The sequence below is a fragment of the Populus trichocarpa genome, chromosome 15 (genome assembly GCF_000002775.5).
Source record: "Populus trichocarpa isolate Nisqually-1 chromosome 15, P.trichocarpa_v4.1, whole genome shotgun sequence".
NCBI classification, from domain to species: domain Eukaryota; kingdom Viridiplantae; phylum Streptophyta; class Magnoliopsida; order Malpighiales; family Salicaceae; genus Populus; species Populus trichocarpa.
Genome location: NC_037299.2, coordinates 12,676,779 through 12,696,680, shown reverse-complemented (window position 1 = coordinate 12,696,680; position 19,902 = coordinate 12,676,779). Strand labels below are relative to the sequence as shown.

At 34.9% G+C, this 19,902-nt stretch overlaps 2 protein-coding genes across 3 annotated transcripts; one reads left to right on the top strand and one right to left on the bottom strand.

Annotated features, from left to right (window-relative positions):
* Window positions 1–1,119: 1,119 nt before the first annotated feature.
* Window positions 1,120–8,162, top strand: LOC7456667 (ribonuclease TUDOR 1). Of its 2 annotated transcripts, XM_002322276.4 has the most exons (17): window positions 1,120–1,285; window positions 1,809–1,983; window positions 2,192–2,266; window positions 2,360–2,473; window positions 2,560–2,664; window positions 3,218–3,424; window positions 3,550–3,759; window positions 3,837–3,944; window positions 4,826–4,996; window positions 5,083–5,280; window positions 5,356–5,706; window positions 5,791–6,021; window positions 6,102–6,290; window positions 6,421–6,498; window positions 6,582–6,776; window positions 7,044–7,421; window positions 7,686–8,162. In XM_002322276.4, exons 2-17 carry the CDS (start codon window positions 1,825–1,827, stop codon window positions 7,869–7,871), a joined length of 2,955 nt encoding a protein of 984 aa, XP_002322312.1. In that variant the 5' UTR covers window positions 1,120–1,285; window positions 1,809–1,824; the 3' UTR covers window positions 7,872–8,162. The 2 variants fall into 2 exon arrangements, with proteins under 2 accessions (XP_002322312.1, XP_024442223.1); XM_024586455.2 differs by lacking the exon at window positions 1,120–1,285 and having other exon boundaries at window positions 1,794–1,983.
* A 4,288-nt stretch (window positions 8,163–12,450) lies between these two features.
* LOC7456666 (calnexin homolog) lies at window positions 12,451–15,255 on the bottom strand. The gene is made up of 6 exons (XM_002321732.3): window positions 15,058–15,255; window positions 14,879–14,948; window positions 13,314–14,440; window positions 13,151–13,222; window positions 12,954–13,064; window positions 12,451–12,828 (listed from the first exon to the last, which is right to left on the bottom strand). The coding sequence occupies exons 1-6, from the start codon at window positions 15,148–15,150 to the stop codon at window positions 12,700–12,702; spliced, it is 1,602 nt and encodes a 533-aa protein (XP_002321768.1). The 5' UTR covers window positions 15,151–15,255; the 3' UTR covers window positions 12,451–12,699.
* Window positions 15,256–19,902: the final 4,647 nt, after the last annotated feature.

Here is a 19,902-nt window from a genome sequence, read left to right as displayed (position 1 = left end):
TGACGTCACATGACACATATAAGAATGATTTGATCAAAATCAATGTAGCTAAAACTTTTTTTTATTTAACAAATTCTATATTTTTTTACATATATTATTAAATAAAAACAGATAATTCATAACTATCAAACTAAAAAACTTCTAAAAAACAGCTATTTATCAAAACCGAAACAAGATGTTTTTTTTCTCTCAAACTTGAATGACTAAAATTATTTTTCTCGCATCCAATATCGATCTTAAAAAATAAAATATCATAATTGAATCATTTCATAGTTTTAAAACTACTACCATACATTATGATAGCATACTATATTTATACATAACATGCATTGATATCATATTATTTATATATAACATACGTTGAAATTGTGACGTCACACGACACATATAAAATTGATCTGATCAAAATCATTGTAGCTAATTTTTTTATTAAATTTTATATTTTTTTACGGATATTATTAAATAAAATCAGAGAATTGATAATTATCTAACCAAAAAACTTCTAAAAAAGCCTTCTAACAAAACCGAAACAAGATTTTTTTATATATATCAAACTTGAATGACTAAAATTATTTTTCTCACATTCAATATTAATCTTAAAAATTAAAATCTCATAATTGAATCATTTCATAGTTTTTAAACTATTACTATAAATTATGATAACATCCTAAATTTATACATATATTGATATCGTGACATCGCGTGTCGATCATATTAGGACTCATTTTCATTAAAAAAAAATTAGTCAAACCCACTTATACTAATCTATCATTAAGATGTCATTAAAATCTAAGACAGGCAAAACCACCAACAAAGGCAATTACACGTTGAAATTTGGTACATCATCAAAGAGATTTTTACCAACCAAGTTTTTAAGCGTTATCGATGTGAGACGGTAATAGCCCCCTCCTCCCTCCGTGTCCTAAGAGATTAGACAAAGGCATTAAATTATAAAAAAAACCCCCAAAACCCATAATCCAATCCAATCCAATCCTCCTAACTTTTTAGAGATTTTCTTTTCTGTAAATTTAATTACTACACATTTATATCTCCTTCTCTCCAATTCTTTTTTGGGGCATTTCTAGTAATTTCTATAAAAAAACAAGGGTATTATCACTGTCACCTTCCTCCTCCTCTCTTTTATATTTGACATCTTGTAGCCTCCCTCCTTCCCTCTGTTTCTCTCTTTGTCTCGCCGTCCCTCTCTTGATCTCTCTCGCGCTCTGTTTCTCTTCTCTCAAAGCACAAACAGCATTTTCTTGTGATAATATCTCGAGAGATCGAGGTAATTGCAATTGACAGATCTTTCCTTATCTCATGACGATCAACCAGTTGATCTTTTTTTTTAATTCGTGGTTTCTATGATTCAATTTTGTTTTTTGTAATGTTTATCGAATTCGAATTGCAGATCGAGTAACTGTACAGTGATGCATGTGATGATTTGTGTAGTTTTTTTTAATTCTGGTGAATTCAATGTAATGGATCTGGTGTTTTTGGTTACTTTAATGATCTATATTTTTAAATTTTTTTGATTTTGCATGTTGCTGTGATTATTTTTTAATCAATAAAAAAGCTTGATCGATAATATAAGTGATGATTATGTTGATTAATTAACAATGAGCTAAGTTTTGATTTTTTTTATTATATGCTTTTGTTTTGTTTTGATTTGAAAAAATTAATCAGTGTTTGATCATGCTAATTGATTAATTATGAGCTAAATTTTGATTTTTCATGATTTATGGTAACTATCCTGGAGTAGCGAGAAGTCTGATAAACTTTATGGATGGAAATGATGTTGTAATTTGTAGATCTTAGCTGTTGAGGATGGCGACGTCAACAGCTGGAGCTACAGGATGGTACAGAGGAAAAGTGAAAGCAGTTCCTTCAGGGGATAGCTTGGTGATAATGGCTATGACTAGCAGTAAGCCTGGCCCTCCACCGGAAAAGACTATCACTTTGTCCTCTCTCATTGCCCCGAGATTGGTAACGCTTGTGCTTTTCTTCACGTTTTAACTGAAATGATTGGGAGTCGCTAATAAATTTGAAAAGATTGTGTACGAGAGGTTTTATGATTGTAATGCTGTGTCTGGTGTTAATTGCTAGAGTTATATTTTCATGAATGTGAAATTAGACCTTGAGCTGATTTTACAAGTTTAATTTTGTGAATTTATGTTCATTTTCTGATTGTTAGGCTCGCAGAGGTGGTGTAGATGAGCCATTTGCCTGGAACAGCAGAGAGTATTTGAGGAAGCTCTGCATAGGAAAGGTGAATGCTGTTGAAATATTTCCTCTGTTTGATGTTTTTTTTTGGGTTTATCAACTTATGCTTGATATGTGGAACTTTCTTTTGGTTTCACAGGAAGTGACTTTCAAGGTAGATTACGCTGTTCCATCCATTGGCAGAGAATTCGGCTCTGTGTTCCTTGGTGAAAAAAATGTTGCATTGCTGGTTGTTTCTGAAGGCTGGGCAAAGGTGGATCTTTTTTTTTTTGACAGGTTACCTTGATATGATTTTTTGCTTGTTTTTGTACGGGATCATACTGAATCTGTTATGTTCAGGTTAGGGAGCAGGGTCAGCAAAAAGGTGAAGCTAGTCCTTTTCTTGCTGAGCTCCTACGCCTTGAGGAGCAAGCAAAACAGCAGGGTCTGGGCAGATGGAGTAAGGTGAGCTCCCCCTGTCCACGCATGATAAATTTTAATTTCCGGTGCATGGTTCCTTACACACAGTACAGCAGTACAGAACACTTCTTGTTACCTTAATAAAAAAATCTATTTATTATCAAGTAGCTATGATTAGAGGTTATTGAGTGATGATTCACATTCACACAGGGTAGTTGCACCTTTCTGGATGCATCATCCTTACTAGATACAAGATAGCCTTTTGAATTTTTCTGCCATTGAGTTCAAATAGGGAAAATTGAAATTTTATTCCTGGCTAGATCTGCTTTGCCTACTGTTTGATGTGACTTGGACTCAGTCACAGTACAGATGATCTGAACGGTCAAGACTAAATTATTTAATTGCATGATTTTTTTGAAGTTGAGCTGGGCTTGTTTCTGAGTTCAGGACAAAAATAATACAGCCTCTTTAGTGACCTCAATAATTATGTGCTAGACTTGGACAAGTTGCTTTAAGAATTCCAATCATGTTCTTGGAATGTAAATCTACGCGACAGAATTTGACTTAATGCCCAGTCCTCTCTTATTTCTGATCCTAGGCACCAGGAGCCTCAGAGGCATCGATCAGAAATCTACCCCCCTCTGCCATTGGTGATTCGAGTAATTTTGATGCTATGGGTCTGCTAGCTGCAAACAAGGGAACACCCATGGAATGCATTGTGGAGCAGGTTCGTGATGGCAGTACCATCCGTGTCTACTTGCTTCCAGACTTTCAATTTGTTCAAGTGTTTGTTGCTGGAATACAGGTATGGTTATTGCAAACTGATTAGCAATGTTTCTATACCTTGAGCTATTCCTTGCCCATCTGTGTTATTTGCTGGTGATGGTGCATGGTCCATAAATGCCTAACACTTGAATCCCCTTAAATTAGGCCCCATCAATGGGTAAAAGAGCTGCAATAGAAACTGTTGGTGAAACTGTAACAACCTCTAATGGAACAAATGGTGACACATCTGAAACTCGTGCCCCTTTAACATCTGCACAGAGACTTGCAGCCTCAGCAGCTCCTCCAGAAGTTGCTCCTGATCCATTTGGGATGGAAGCCAAATATTTTACAGAGCTACGTACTTTGAACAGGGATGTAAGTAAATCCTGTTTTAAGCTTTCATTTTATTTGCATTTTTTCAGATACCGTCTAAATTCTATTTGAATTTATAGGTCCGCATTGTTCTGGAAGGTGTTGACAAGTTCAGCAATTTGATTGGATCAGTATACTATCCTGATGGGGAATCTGCAAAGGACTTGGCACTAGAGCTTGTTGAAAATGTATGTGCTGTGCCATTATGTTAATCATTGATGTTAATTAATGCTTTGTAATATAACTAATGAAAGAGTTGCCTTACATTGCCTTGGCCTGTTCAGTCATTTGATGCAAGCTTGTGAACATTCACTTCTGGATTCAGCCTTGTGGCATTGGATCAAGTGCCAGGAGTTAAAGGTTGAAAGGGTCTGAATAGGTTCTAGGTTTGAGATTTACTGAGCAGGATGGAGGGATCAATCATTGTGAAACAGACTAGGGAATAGGGTAAAAACACGCATGTGCAGTATTTGTATGGAAAAAGAATTTTGAACATGGAACTGAATTTATTCCATCTACATGTTTCACCTAAGACAGGAACATGTGTTTAGTACAATGTTGTTTTTGTTTTCTTTGTATTTGGTTAGTTGCTATATAAAGGAAGAAAGATGTAGTTTGTGCTTTAGTTAGATTCCTGCAGAGTTTGTAAATCTAGAGCTATTGTCAATAGTTCATGCTACCTTAGAGAAATATCGGAGCTTATATGCTTCGGGTTTTCTGTTGCATATTAATGGTTTCTTATGTCTTTGAAGGCTTGATTGATTATATACTGCACATGAAAATTAAAATGGATTTTGTGGAAATGGTTCTATTTTTTATGTGGTTTGCTTATTGATAGTAAAATTATGGTCCTTTGCCCCCACTCCTGCTTTCTTTTGAGCCACATTTCCCCCTTTGCATGCTGGCATCTGGTTTGAGACAACCTTCTTGGCTTTGATGCAGTTTCCAATACTCAGTTTTAAGAATAACTGTTCATGTTTGGATGCTTTACTGCTTCTAATAGTATTTGTCAGTATCCTTCAGATATATGGGTATTCTGAATCTCTCTCTACCTCCTCTCCTAATTTAGGGTTTGGCAAAATTTGTTGAATGGAGTGCAAACATGATGGAAGAAGATGCTAAACGGCAGCTGAAGACTGCAGAACTGCAAGCCAAAAAAAGTCGATTGAGGTTCTGGACTAATTATGTACCCCCTGCTACAAATTCAAAAGCAATCCATGATCAGAATTTTACTGGAAAGGTAGCAGTTGGTCCATTCCTTGCTCATGCTAATTCATCTTTAATTTAGTAGAGATTTCTTCTCAGTTACTTTTGTTTTTTCTTTAGGTAGTGGAGGTTGTAAGTGGTGATTGTGTCATTGTGGCGGACGATTCTGTGCCTTATGGCAGTCCATTGGCAGAGAGACGAGTCAATCTTTCAAGCATTAGGTGTCCAAAAATGGGTAATCCTCGTAGAGATGAAAAACCTGCTCCTTATGCCCGGGAAGCTAAGGAGTTTTTGAGGACACGCCTTATTGGACGACAAGTATGGAAGCTATGGCAACTTCTTCATTCTGATGATTGAAAAAACCATCACATATAATGATTATTTGTTTTTCAGGTGAATGTGAGAATGGAATATTCTAGGAAGATGACAGATGGACCCACAGCTGCCCCTGTTCCTGGAGATGCAAGAGTTATGGATTTTGGATCAATCTTTCTGCTGTCTCCCACTAAAGGTGATGAAGCCTCGACAGCTCCATCCACTGCTGCTGGCCAGCAACCTGGGATTAATGTTGCTGAGCTAGTGGTTTCTCGTGGCTTTGGCACTGTGATTCGGCATAGAGATTTTGAGGAAAGATCAAACTTTTATGATGCCCTTCTTGCTGCTGAATCCAGAGCTATTGCTGGAAAGAAAGGGATTCATTCTGCAAAGGACCCTCCAGTCATGCATATTACAGACCTCACCACGGTTAGAACTATAATAATTGTGCTAAAGGCAATCTCTTTTTTTACTGCATGGTCTTAACATATAAACTCTTTGTGTTTATTACAGTCATCATCCAAGAAAGCAAAAGACTTCTTGCCATTCCTGCACAGAAGTAGGAGGATATCTGCTGTTGTTGAATACGTCCTTAGTGGTCATCGTTTTAAACTGTTGATTCCCAAGGAAACATGTAGCATTGCTTTCTCATTCTCTGGTGTTAGATGTCCTGGTCGTGATGAACCCTACTCAGAAGAAGCAATAGCTCTTATGAGACGAAAGATAATGCAGAGAGATGTTGAAGTATAATTTTTACCTTTCTCAATCTGGTTGCTTTGCCACTTGATTTGTTTCCTTGTTCTGATGAATGTACCTTCACACAGATTGAAGTGGAAACTGTTGATAGAACCGGAACTTTCTTGGGATCCTTGTGGGAGTCAAGGACTAACATGGCAGTGACTCTTCTCGAAGCTGGCCTTGCAAGGTTTCAAACTTCCTTTGGCACTGATAGGATTCCTGATGCACATCTTCTTGAACAGGCTGAGCAATCCGCCAAGAGGCAGAAACTGAAGGTAAGAAGTATTATCATGTCTTATTAATCTTCAAAAGATTTCTTTGAAAAATGCATTAAGTATGCACTGCATCTTCTGTTCTTTTCTTGATTATTGTATCACCAAGTAAAAAATCTGAAAATTCTTGCAGATTTGGGAGAATTATGTTGAAGGAGAGGAAATCAATAGTGGTCCTGTTGTTGAAAGCAAACAGAAAGAAGTGCTCAAGGTAGTGGAGATATTATTGAATGACATAGCTTTCATATGTCAGACAACAATCTCTGATATTTCCATTTTAATATCTATTTTCAGGTAGTGGTTACAGAAGTCTTGGATGGTGGTAGGTTCTATGTCCAGATAGTTGAGGATAAGAAAATAGCCTCTATTCAGCAACAGCTTGCCTCCCTCAATCTCCAAGAGGCTCCTGTAATTGGTGCTTTTAATCCCAAGAAGGGTGACATTGTGCTTGCTCAGTTTAGCGCAGATAATTCATGGAACCGAGCAATGGTGAGAATTAGCCTCCTACTTAGTTTCAATCTTCATCCACTTTTTATCCAATCAAAGCTTAAATTTTAACTGTAGTTTAACTTTCACAGTTTGTTTTCATCGATTGAATGTCCCCATCTCCTGTTCTGTAGATGTTATGCTTTCATCACTTGGTTTAATAGAATCATAGTTTCTTTATTTATCTTTGTTGTTAAGATCATTGGATCTATGTCATTCCTATAAATGCTCATCGTGATCGATCTCAAATTTCCTGTTTGACTTGTGAAGATTGTGAATGCACCTCGTGGAGGCGTTGAGTCTCCCAGGGACAAGTTTGAGGTGTTCTACATTGACTATGGCAATCAGGAGGAGGTTCCATACAGTCACATACGGCCTCTTGATCCATCAGTGTCAGCGGCACCCGGTCTTGCTCAGCTGTGCAGCTTAGCGTACATTAAAGTTCCAAGCTTGGAGGATGATTGTGGTCCAGAAGCAGCTCAGTATTTTAGTGATAACACATTAAACAGTTCAAAAGAGTTAAGGGCAAAGGTGGAAGAAAGGGATGCTTCTGGAGGGAAAGTTAAAGGCCAGGGAACTGGGCCAGTTGTTGTTGTAACTCTGGTCGCTGTTGATTCAGAGATCAGCTTAAATGCTGCCCTAGTTCAGGTATGAGTAATGTTTTTCATGTTCTTCAAGGATGATTGGATAAATGTTAAACCTTGTGAAAAAGCTTTTTTTCACGTCTTGTGAACACTGGCTCCCATAAACTTCAGGAAAACTAATCACCTTGTCATTGGGTAAAATCTCTGTAGTTAATAGCAGGTGAAGGTTTAGTAAACGACACCATGTGCGTATCATGGATATTTCAGGAAACTTGGCAAGCATTTAGTACATTTTCTGTAGGCTAATTTAATTTCATGGATATTTCAGGAAGGGCTTGCCAGGATAGAAAAGATGAGGAAGTGGGACTCGATGGAAAGGAAGGTGGCGCTAGAAAATTTGGAAAAATTCCAGGATGAAGCACGGGCTGATAGGCGTGGGCTGTGGGTGCATGGAGATATCGAGTCAGATGACGAGGATGTCCTTCCTGTTAAGAAGACCGGTGGTCGTAGGTGATTGCAATTTATTTACCTCAGGTAAATTATGATAAAAAAAAAACCGACTGGGCTACGATGAGTTTTAAGTTGTAGGATGAGAGAACAAGGAGATGTTTCCGCTGAAACTTCAGTTTTGTCCTTTCTTTCCCTCCTTTTATTTTCGTTTAAGATTTTCTTTGTAGGTGAGCGAACAATTTTTTTTACACATCTTAATAAGGTGAACAGCACCCAGTCGGTTCAGTCGTTATTTGCAACGTTATAAACAATTTTTGTTCAACAAAGTTGATAATGCATCTGTATTATCTATCAATTGGACTCGTCACAGTTCACTCGTTATTCAGTGTTGTCAAGAGGCGCGCCTTTATTAGCCTCATGCGTTGGATTTCAATGAAGCGCAAGGCCTCAAGGCTAGCGCCTCCTTGAAGTGCTTTTTAGGTTGGATTTGTTTTCCTGGTTTTTCTTTTAATCTATTTGTTCATTTTTTTCAACTGATATTTAGTTTTTCTTTTTAATTTATTTGGATATTTAAGGGTGAAAAATATAATTTTATTTGAATCTTAATGGTATTTTATAAATTCTTTTGATTTTTTAATGATTTAATGATTTTTTAAGGGAGAAAAGTTGGTTTTGGAAAGTTGGTCTGGCACTTGGGGTGTTTGGGAATAAGTTTCAACTTGTTTCTTTGTCAAAATTTAACTTTTTTATTTTAAATTATTTTTTTTAATATTTTTAAATTATCTTGTGTTGATGTATAAAATAAATTTTAAAAATAAAAATTTATTATTTTGATATTTTTTTAAGTAAATAATATTTTAAAAAATAATTACTATAATATCAAACATCTTCTATCCTATCCTTCCAATAAAGATTTCAAACTTTTAGGCTCATGTTTTTCAAACACCATTTATAGTACTTCTTCCAGCTACGGCTCAGGTATAGATGAGGCATGATTCTCACACAACAATGGCTTAAAACAATTTAAAAGCTAGCCCATGAAATTATATGAAGCTTATATGGTTGTGGGTTGTGGTTATGGTTACTTTTTAAAATATTTTTTATTTAGAAATATATTAAAATAATATAGTTTTTTTCTTTTAAAAATTATTTTTAATATTAATGCATATCTAAAAATATTAAAAAATATTAATTTAAAGTAAAAAAAATTAATTTTTTTAAAAGCGTTTTTAAAACACAAAAACAAACAAGTTGATATCAACAAAAACATGTTAGTCAATTAGAATCTAAAATCAGTAATATTAACAAAAGCATGGGGATTCGCAATGTAAAATTGTAAATTACATTACGGATCGTCTCTAGACTAATTGTTCAGAATGTTTTCTTTTTTCATCCCAACAATTTTTTTTGTTTTTTAATTTTGATTTTTGTGGACTAAATTAAAGGCTAATTTATGTAAGATTACTAGAAGAGGACAAATTTAAAAGATAAAGGATCAAGGTGAAAAAGATGGAGAAAATGAGTTGTAGTTTTAAAGTTTTTTTAAAAAATTAACTTTGATCCTACTACTTTTCCAATGATATATTTTTGGTCTTTGTAGATTTTTGAAATTTATTTTTACTATGAAACTTTATTTTTTTTTAATTTTTAATTTTTAATTTAGAGAGAGAAGAGAGGAGGTTGTTGGCTTCCAGTTGAAGAGAGGAAATCATGATTAACACTGATTTCATCAACAAAAAAAATCAAACTTGATGTTAATTAGTTTCATTTGATAAGAGAAGTTTGATGATGATTATTTTGAATTTCAATGTTTTTTTTAAAATACTCAGTTTAATTCGGTGTTTTTTTTTTTGGGTTAATAGATGGGTTTTTTTTTTTTTTGATGCTGTGGAGGTGTTTATCATGTGTTTTTAAGTGAAAGGAATTGAAACATTAGTTTTGTCAGTTAGGGAAAAAAAATTATAGCTCACGACAAGCCTATTAATGAAAAATCTCAACTATCTTGAACTTTTAAAAGTATCAATCTCTTTCAACTATAATAAGAAACACTCACCAGAATCCATAAAAGGGTATCCAAGCCTTCTTTCAAGGACAAAACATGCCTAATAAGATAATAACTTTATGCACCGATCAAATTTACATTTAACATTTAAATTTGATTTGTCGACATCTAATCATGAAAACTTGAATGGGACTAATAGCTTTTTTTTTATAAAATGATTGTATTTTATATTAGATTTCTAGTTGATTTCTTGATACAAATATTTATAGAAAAATAACAACATCATTCTAAATAAAAAAATTAACACAAAATGAGAGTGAAAGATAAAGAGCTTGTTACAAATCAGAACACTTAAGAGATCAATAACACTATAAATATATGAAAACAATTAAAATATTTTTTTAATCATTCAAATCTTTACTTGTCAAAAGATTACTACAACGTAGTAATACTGAATTATAAAAATAAACTATAAAAACTATTCACTTCAAATAGAGAAAAAAAAATTATTAATACAAAATAAAAAAACATAAAATTAACTAAGAAATATATTTATTTTCCAACTATCACATTTATTTTTTCCTTATGTATTTATTTTGAAAGAAAGTGCACTTCTCTTTTTAGTGGAGACTATGTTGTGAATTCATACTAATTTTTTTCTTAAAATGTTTAGGCGCTGCAAAAGGCATTTTAAAAAAAACAAATTTAATAACTCGAGTTATAGTCTCGACCAACCAATTAGCCCTAGGAAAACCTAGTAAAAAACCACTGACCCTTTTCCTTTTTTTAAAAAAGAAACAATGTCATTCTTACAGTTATAAATTTTAAAAAAATTGGGTTGTTGTGAGTTAATCCACCTGACTCGTGACTTGAGACTTACTCCGGGTTGATCCTTGGGTTGAGTTTGAAAAGGTATAAGATAGATAACTTTTAAAACCCGTGACACGGGTCATTAGAATAAAAACACCATGTAAGGAAAAACAAAGAAGTTCAATCCTCAACAAATTAAATGCCGAATGATGAAATCAGAGAAAAAACAATTACACGAAAGAATTTAAAATAAAAATAGCAAATAAAAGAATGAAGGTGAAAATCAAAACAAAAAAAAAAAAATTAGAGGATTAACATAATTCTTTAATTAGAGGGTTAAACTGAAAACAAAAACAAATTAATAAAAGTATATAAAAAAAAATCAAAAGTACAAGGATCAACTTAGAGAAAACAAAACATAACAAACTTGGATTGAGTGATGAAATTCAAAATCACCAAAACCTTGACAAAAAAATCAATGAAAAAAATAGAAATTAAAAGAAGAATAATCATATTGAAAAACATTATATTAAAAAACATTAGAATTGAGGATTAATTTGAAAATAAACAATACTTTCACAAAAAGGCCAAAAATAAAATAAAAAATTCAAACAAATTAGAACCAAATTGGAAAAAAATAAAATATGCCAAATTAGAATTGAAAGCAATAAATTGAAAAAATAACCATTATGTAAAAGGGTAAAAAAAAATAGAAAAAAAAAAAAAATAAGGACTAAATTTATTTTGTGAGGAGAGAGAAAATAAAAAAAAAAAGAGAAAAGACAATAGGCGAAAAATCACCACAATGACGACAGCACATGCCGTGCTTGGTGGAAGAGAACATGACGTCGCATCTAAAAACACAACGACAAGGCTTGTTTGGTAACTGGAAGGCACTGCATGCATCACCCAAAGAACACGGCGCCTCCCACACGTGTTAGCAACTGTATTGATTGAAAAAATGATGTTTCAAGATAAAAAGATCAAATTATCTTTCATGTTTTTTTTTGATTTATTGTAAAAGCTGAAGTTGAATTTTACTATATTTTAGAAATAAAAAGACCAAAATATCATTTGTCAACTTTTTTATTTTATTTTTTGAAATTAAAGTTAATTAAGTCATTTAATTATTTAAAATTATTCAAAAAGATATAAATACCCCCGTATAATTATCAAATAACCACCCTAAAACCAAGGCTTGTGATTTTTTTTTGGAAGAGCAAAAGTATTATTACAGTGTAGCTGGATAGAAAAATATTGTCAAAGACTACAAGAAATATACTTTTAGTTGTTTTCTTTTGTGATTATTGCATGGTGACTTTGTTTCCCCTTCTCAAGTTTTGAGTCGAGTACTTAAAATGAGATATATTTCAGACACAACGTTGGACCTCGGAAGAACTTAACATCTACACATAAATCCGGGCAGAAGGTTCTTAAATAGGCTTGTGGAACCTCTCAGCTGTTCCTGTTGAGGAGATAGACTAAACATCTCGCCACTCTCAGAACTTTAATTAATTAAATTATACTTCAGACACAACGTTTGAGTGGGCTTGACTTAAAAAAATAATATTAAATTAATATTTTTCTAAAAACTAAAATGAAAAACTAAAAAAAACATTTTTTATACATTTTCAAAAAAATATTAATTAAATATTTTTCATCTGCATGCAAGCAAGAACTCTCAACACAACTAGTTGCAAACACAAGACAACCACTCAACTCTTTCAGTACATTTCGTATATTAAAAGTAATTGTTTTTAAAAATATTTTTCATTATAAATATATTAAAATAATATTTTTTAATTATTTTTTTATCAAGTAGCAGAGAACATGGCAAGAAAACGTATTGTATTAATTCCACAGCTAAAAATAAAACAGAAAGGGCTAATTTTAGGATGGCTAACTGTCAGTCTGTTACGAGCCTGACAGATCAAATCATTTACACTCTCTGATACATCTGTGATGTTTGATCCATGACAAGCCATGACAAGAAAAAATATAGCCATGAAGGCAATCAATCCACAAAAACAACTAAAGCTCGAGTTCTACAAAAAGTGAAAACTGATATATCATCGTCTTTTTAAGTCTCACGCCTGGTTTGCCTCTTACGAGCAGGAGCAGGCTCCTCATTCTCTTCTGCCTTCTCTTCACTGCTTCCTTCCGTGTTGGATGTCTCGGCAACTGGTTCGGGTTTCTTCTCCACCGCGGCCTACACCCACAATGGACACAAACATCAGTCTAGATGTGCCGGAATCAATATCCACGTACGAAAAAAGCTGCTAAAATGGCAGAAAATAAGAAGGCTAACTGCAGTTTCAGAACCAACGAACTCACCTTCTTTCCACCAAAAATTAACTTCAAGAAAACGGTGAGGATGACCACCACAATGGAGACAAGGACACCAATTGTGATGATTGGTTGTTTCTCTGCCTTCTCGATGAGTTCCTGCGCGAAAAGATCATAATTGAGGAGACATTCATGAAAGACCCGCAAATTTTAGACACGAATTAACCAAGTTAAATATGACTTACAATAATTTTATCCTTGTGCTCGCTTAAGAAAGAAATCTCTGCAACCTGGTAAAGGATTTCAAAAACCTTCTTCTGCAAGAATTAAAATGATCGCTTAGATCATGACCCCAACATTGCAACCAATAAAAACAACAAGAGAAGAAAAGACTGTGAAGTACATTACCTGGAAGCCACCAAGAGCATCTGTACCAGCAGCTGCTTCGGTAGCCTTCTCTTTCTCCTTCTCAACGTCAAACTTTGGCTTCCATGTTGTATCCCGAATAGAGGATGCAACCTTCTCATCCTGTGCAATCAAGATATTGTCAAACAATATGCCATCCTGCATTGTCCAGATCTCAATACCAACAGCAGCAATGGGCTCAAATTCAGGCTGGTCGAGCTCAAAGTAGTCGGGGTTTGGGATCTCTTGAGGCTTCCAAATGCCCTTATAGTTGGGGTTGTCAATAAGTGGAGCATGCCATTTTCCCTTGTATGCTGGATTTCTCTTCATTGGCCTCTTCCATTCACCACAACCTGGGCCTTCCTGACACTTTGGGTTATCAGTCTTGGGTGCCTCCCACTCACCATCTTCCTCCTCATCCCAATCTTCTGGTTTGGTTGCCTCAGGATCATCAATCTCCTCAGGCTCATCATCCAACCATCCTTCAGGTTTAACAGCATCCTCATCTTCAATTTCCATAGGTGCATCCTCATCCCAGTCATCTGGCTTCACTGCCTCGGGATCAGGAATCTTTGCTCTCTCATCCCAATCCTCAGGTTTCACATCATCTGGATCAGGGATGGTCTTGGCAGGGATAAGTGGGGGCTCAAAATCTTCGGATGAAAGGAAATTTGCCTTCTTCTTCTCTTCTCCATCGACCAGAATTTGCAACTCATTGTCAGGTTTCAAGATAGCAGTGTACACATGAGTAAGCTTGTCATGTGGAACTGAAGGCGGGAACTTGAGGTGATGCTCAACATACTCCCCGCTCTTCGGGTTCTTATGCTTCAAGATAAAGTGAACCTTGTTTGTGGTTCCACATTTGTCAGGCCCAAACATAATTGAATAAGGAGACTCATTGTCAAAACCCTTGGGCACCCACCCAGCCTCCTGGGGTCTTAGATACTTCAAGTACGCACCACCACATTCAAGCCCTTTCTGAAGGCGAGTCTCGAATTGGAGAACGATAGTTCCATCCTTAAGACTCGCAGGCTCATCGAGTTCCTTCACAATGGCATACTTCCTAGCTGGCTCACTCACAAGAAGCCCATAATCATCATGCCCCTCACTCTTTTCATGCTTCCACTCGCCTAAAAACCCACAACAAAACATCAACACACATTTCCATATTCAGTAAACAAAATGGCTTTATTGTTATTATTCTAAGGTCTAATCTAACCATATACGTTAATTTTGAAAGATCAGATATTTTAATTATTACTCCAAAAAGAAAACAGAGAAATATAATATAATTCCTTTTCTTTTTAAATATTTAAATTATTGTGAACGGCAAAATAACTGAAATAAATTCAGTTAATTAAGTAAAGACCTAATAAATTTTATAAGAGATAAAGTTTTGACCAAATATTATCAAATCAATTCCGTCAATCAAAGCAACCTATTCATTATTATTTACATTTAATCATCTAATCCAATTTTATAAAAAGAAAAAGAAAAAGGAACAAAATATAAATTACACACTTCAGATCCAAAATAAATAGAAATGTAAATCACTCAGTTCCTTTTACCGTTATAGCCTTCTTTCTCTGAAACAATCCATCTTCCATCGAAGGACTTGTCAAACGACTCATACAAGATCTACACTCACAGAGAGAAATTAAAATCGTCAAATATGAAAAAAAACACATTTAAGTGATTAATTAACAGATTAAGAGAAGTGATTAAGCTATTTAATAATAGTAATTACCGTATCATCTTCAGCAAAGAGCTGATTGAAAGAAATGAAAGCTAACAGCAACACAATCGCCAATCGGAGAGAGACACGTTTTGCTTCTCTCATTTTTACTCCTTTCTTCTCTAAATAAATCCTAACCTCGATTGTTTTCGATCTCAATCCAGATTAAATGAGCGAGATTGCTATTTTTCGTGTTATCGTGGAGATATATAGTGAAGTTTGGATCCTGAAGACACTTGCCGTCGTGTTGTTTCAACCAATCACAACACGTGCCACGTGAATTGGACCAATGAAATTACGCCACGTTCAAAAGACAAGCAATGTTGATGTGACGGCTGTTTGGGAATTTGGAAGGAAGAAATCCGTGTTTTCTACGAGACGGGCTTGACTTAGTCAAAATCTAACCATTTAGGTGTTGAGGCCCAATTCGATCACTGGCCCATTGTTCAGGCCCGTTTATTATTATTGTTTTTTTGGGGTCCATGACAGTGGGGTTGGTGGCCTAACTGAATAAGTGTTGGTGGACTATTTGATCTGCTTGAATCGAATCTCAAGGGATTTGAAGATTCATGTGACGATAGCTATCAGAACATGTCCTACCTTACCCGCTGCAAATGGCCGGGAGTTGAAAAGTTGAGAGCCAACATTTCCGAACCCCACCTTGACTCCTACATCAATGAACCACCTGACATTTGACAAGGATTAGCAAGCTCTAGAATGGCAGTTGAAGAAAAGTGCTGAGGAGATGGAATTATGGGATTTCTTTGTAGACAGTGTAGACGCCATTTCTTCTCCTGCTTTATCTCTTTTTGTAAGACAAATGACAAATTGAGAGACTCCAAGTCTCCACAGATTAGTTCTTAAGCAACGAAAGAAGGAAAGATCGAGCTGTTCTTACCTTACCTAACGCAAACAGCCTGGAGTAATTAAGAGCTGAGGAGCCAACATTTTCCGAAACCCCCTCGCCTCGACTGCTACAGGGAAACACTTGACAAGGATTAACAAGCTCTAGAATAGCAGTTGAGGGAGAGAGTTCAGAAAAAGTTGGATCACCAACATTCTGATACATAGAGAACCACAGAGATGTGCTGGCCAGAAGGAATTGTGGGCACTATTTATACAAAGTCCCAGCCCCATTTCTTCTCTGCTCTATGTATCTCCTGCATGTAAAACAAAAGACAACTTGAGACCCTAGAATCGGATAAGATCTTCCGCAACAAATCTAGGAAACTGCAGAAGAAATTTCACGTGTATTTTCTAACATTGTCTTTTTAAATTTCCAAAGAATTAATGATAAGATAAAGAGAGACGTTTAAATAGCACAAATCTAGAACGCCTGCCCTGATGTTGTAAGAGAATATAAATTCAGAAGCTGATTAAGCTTATTTAATTGTAATAAGTTCAAGAAAAAAAAGACAAGAATCGTGCCCATAATTTCAATAACTTTAGAGGCCACAAGACCTTGCTCTTGTTGACTTAAGGTTGTTTCTAAATTTCATAAATCACAGGGAAGTTATCGAAAAACAGCCATCCAAGACATGTATCACATGGCGCCCCTTACAAGTGCTAGTGACATTTAACCACCTTAATAGTTACAAGAACTGTAGTTGTGTAGGTAACTAGGCAGCGAGAACAATTCTTAGCTCCAGAAAATATATTCTACCTCTTCGAGATTGACGCCCACCAACTGCTAATTTTGCTTGACGGCCTCATCAAAGTTGCCCATCTAAGATTAGATCGTTAACGGGTGTATCAGTTTGCGATGAAACTTTTGTTTTCGATGGGCATAGGGAAACTAGGACAATTATATTGTAACAAGATGGTTTTTGGTCAGGGAATTTCCACAGGGATTCCTGAAATTGCACTGTTAGGCTTGTGCGGCAGCACAAAACCTTTTCACTTGAGCTGCCTTGCTGTGAATTTCAATGGGAGCCTGTCTAGCTAGCCAATGACAAGTGGTCCTCTTCGTTCTTGTGAAACAACAATTCTGCATTACAAGAGTACTTGATGTGTCCTTACGCCCATGTTGCACCAGCCGTGTGATAGTTGCAAGACATTCATTATATATGATTTTATAATAGATTATAAATGTCTCCCTCAAAACATCACAAATGAAAATTGAGATAGTACTTCAGGCATTTGGTGCTGAACGGACATAAATACCTTAAGATCCTGTTATGTGAGCAAATGGGATCGAGAATATATAGGTAACATTCAAATGGTAAATGATGTCCTAGATTACTTGCCATGGAAGTGACACTTTGGAGATGTATAACTAGCTCAATTACTAAGCTAGCATGAAAATAGTTTTCACCTATCTAGCATATTACAGGCGATGGCTCCACTGCTGCTCTCTCACCATTCATGCCGGTCCAAGGTGGGGAAGAGCTTGAAACTGTAGAGATGATCTTCCTTCCATCTATTAATAATTGAGAGTTGAGCCATGAACATAAAAAATACTAAACATCTTAATGAAGGGATTCTGATACTTGAAACGCTGCGACCAACCATTTGTGAGGTGAATCAATTTGCACCGTACAAAACTAAATTTACCTGTTAAATGTTCATAAATTTCTTCTCCGAGCTGAAAAACTCCTGAGAGGAACTTGTCAGAACTGTTTGTTTGAAATTGCAGGCTCTTTATATCTGCTCCTCCCTTTACATATAATCTCTGAAGTCTTGAAAGAAAGAATTTATGAGGCCAAGCAAATTAAAACCTCATTTCCAGTCATGCATACAGTCAAATTTATTGAATGTGTGTCATGCCATTGAGTTATGGGGAGTAAGCTCTCCATCTCCCCAAAGGAGTCCACTAATGCCATCATGTAAGGCAATTATAGAGGAAGCCTTTGAGGGAGATCGGAAGCTTCTCCAACCATGTTGTAGCATCCATGAAAGCCCTCGTCATTGGCTGCTATGCTTAAAATATGAACCTTCATGGGGTTTATATATAGATTGGTTTGCCTACTTGCTGTAAAAATTCTTTTCGAATCTCCCTATAACAACATCATTTTCTTTATCCTACTGCATTATCTTGTATGCCAATGATCAAATCTTACAGACATACGCACCTTACTGTTCAGTCTCCATTACAAAGATATTTTCTGCTGCTGTTTTTTTTTGTCCTTTCTAAAACTGCTGGCAAAGCTGTATGGGTGCCAACTTTTTGGAGAATATATCAATTAACTCATGCCCTACTTCAAAGGTCAAGTGAATATTAATGGGAATTCAACCTTGATGGGTACTAAAACTCATTCTTTTAAAAAAAACCCCATCTGGTGAAACCTTGAAACAACAAAAAGCCACTACAAATTGACTTTAGCTAGCTCAGTACTTCTAGACTTGGAATACATGCTAGAAAGAATAAATCAAGACTAGCCTTGCAACGCGCATTATCGCAATTTGGAGAACATTTTGGATATCCATTTTGGTTTTAAATTGACTAGAACAAGCATCTGATCTTCCCATATGGCCTAATCGTTTCAAACCACTTCTTAACTGATTAAGGAGGAAACCTAAAATGAATAGTGCCTGCTGATGTAATGATGCCCATAAATTCTTCTTTACACGCATCATCTAGGTGACATACGACACATAAAGGAATACTTTCACAGTTCGAATTTTTTAAATCCCATCTCTCTTACCCTTCAGGGTTGGGAGAGCTGCTCATCCAGCGCTAGCAGAGCACTTACACAAACCTTTTCTTCTAAACTATTAGCTGTAATAAAAGCTGGTAAGTAATCATGAGTTTAAGCCTCTCTGTTTGTAATAAAATCAAGAACACGGTAGTGATGAACTTAAATAAATTTTAAATCTGAAAGGTTTTGCTTGAAATGCATTGGAATGTTACTATAAAATGGCTTACATTTTTTCAATTGAAATGATTCTTCTGCAGTAAAAACATTTCCACATTTTGAAAGAGTAATTCCCATATCTTTTACCTTTCAACGATGGGAGTGCTAGCTACTATGTATCACCAAGCAGAGCACTAAAACAAACCTTTTCTTTTTAAACTATATCTTATCTGATATATTTAGAGTATCAATTCTCCAGACAACAGGAAATAAAAAAATAAATTAATTGCGTGCTGGTTTTGTCATTGTCAACCCTGTTGATTATGGTGTTCAATACAGAGAAATCAGAATCTGAGCATCCATTGCGAGAAGGTGGAGCTATTGTCAGCTCTAAGTTGCTTAAAGGTTTTCATGAAAGGAAAGAAAGAAGTTGATTTCTTTTTCTTTTTTATCAAGCTTCCAGCCATGCTTCCTTCAGGTCTAAGCATCTCCCATTTCCTTTAGCATTGTTTCTATAATTAATATGCAAAATTAGAGTACTAAATGAAGATCCTTGGTGCATGATTTCATGCAAAATCAAATCATGCATGGAATTCTTGTAGCTCCCATAAATGGATTCCATTCAGGGATAGATAATGACTATTCAATGAATTAAGTTTTTACTGTATTTATATCTTATTAAATTCTTATTATGTAAAAAATTTAAATATCCGTATCTTATTGTAATATTTATTATTCAACACAAATTTTATAATATATATATTCTAAGCTATATATACATTTAATAATGACATAATTATAAATGCTATACACGTGTATTATGTCAATATTAGAGTATACATGTATTAATTGAATTAAAAAAATATAAATATTTTATATATGAGAAAAATATATATATTTCAAGATGAGTTTGGATCAGGTTTTAAATCAGGTTTAGTATTACTAATATTCTTTTTACTATTAATTCAAGTTGAGTCGGTCCAATTTAATATTTATTGAGTTTAGGTTAAAATGCCATCCTTAATCCTATTAAATCAAACCTTCCATTTTAAGAGATAAAATA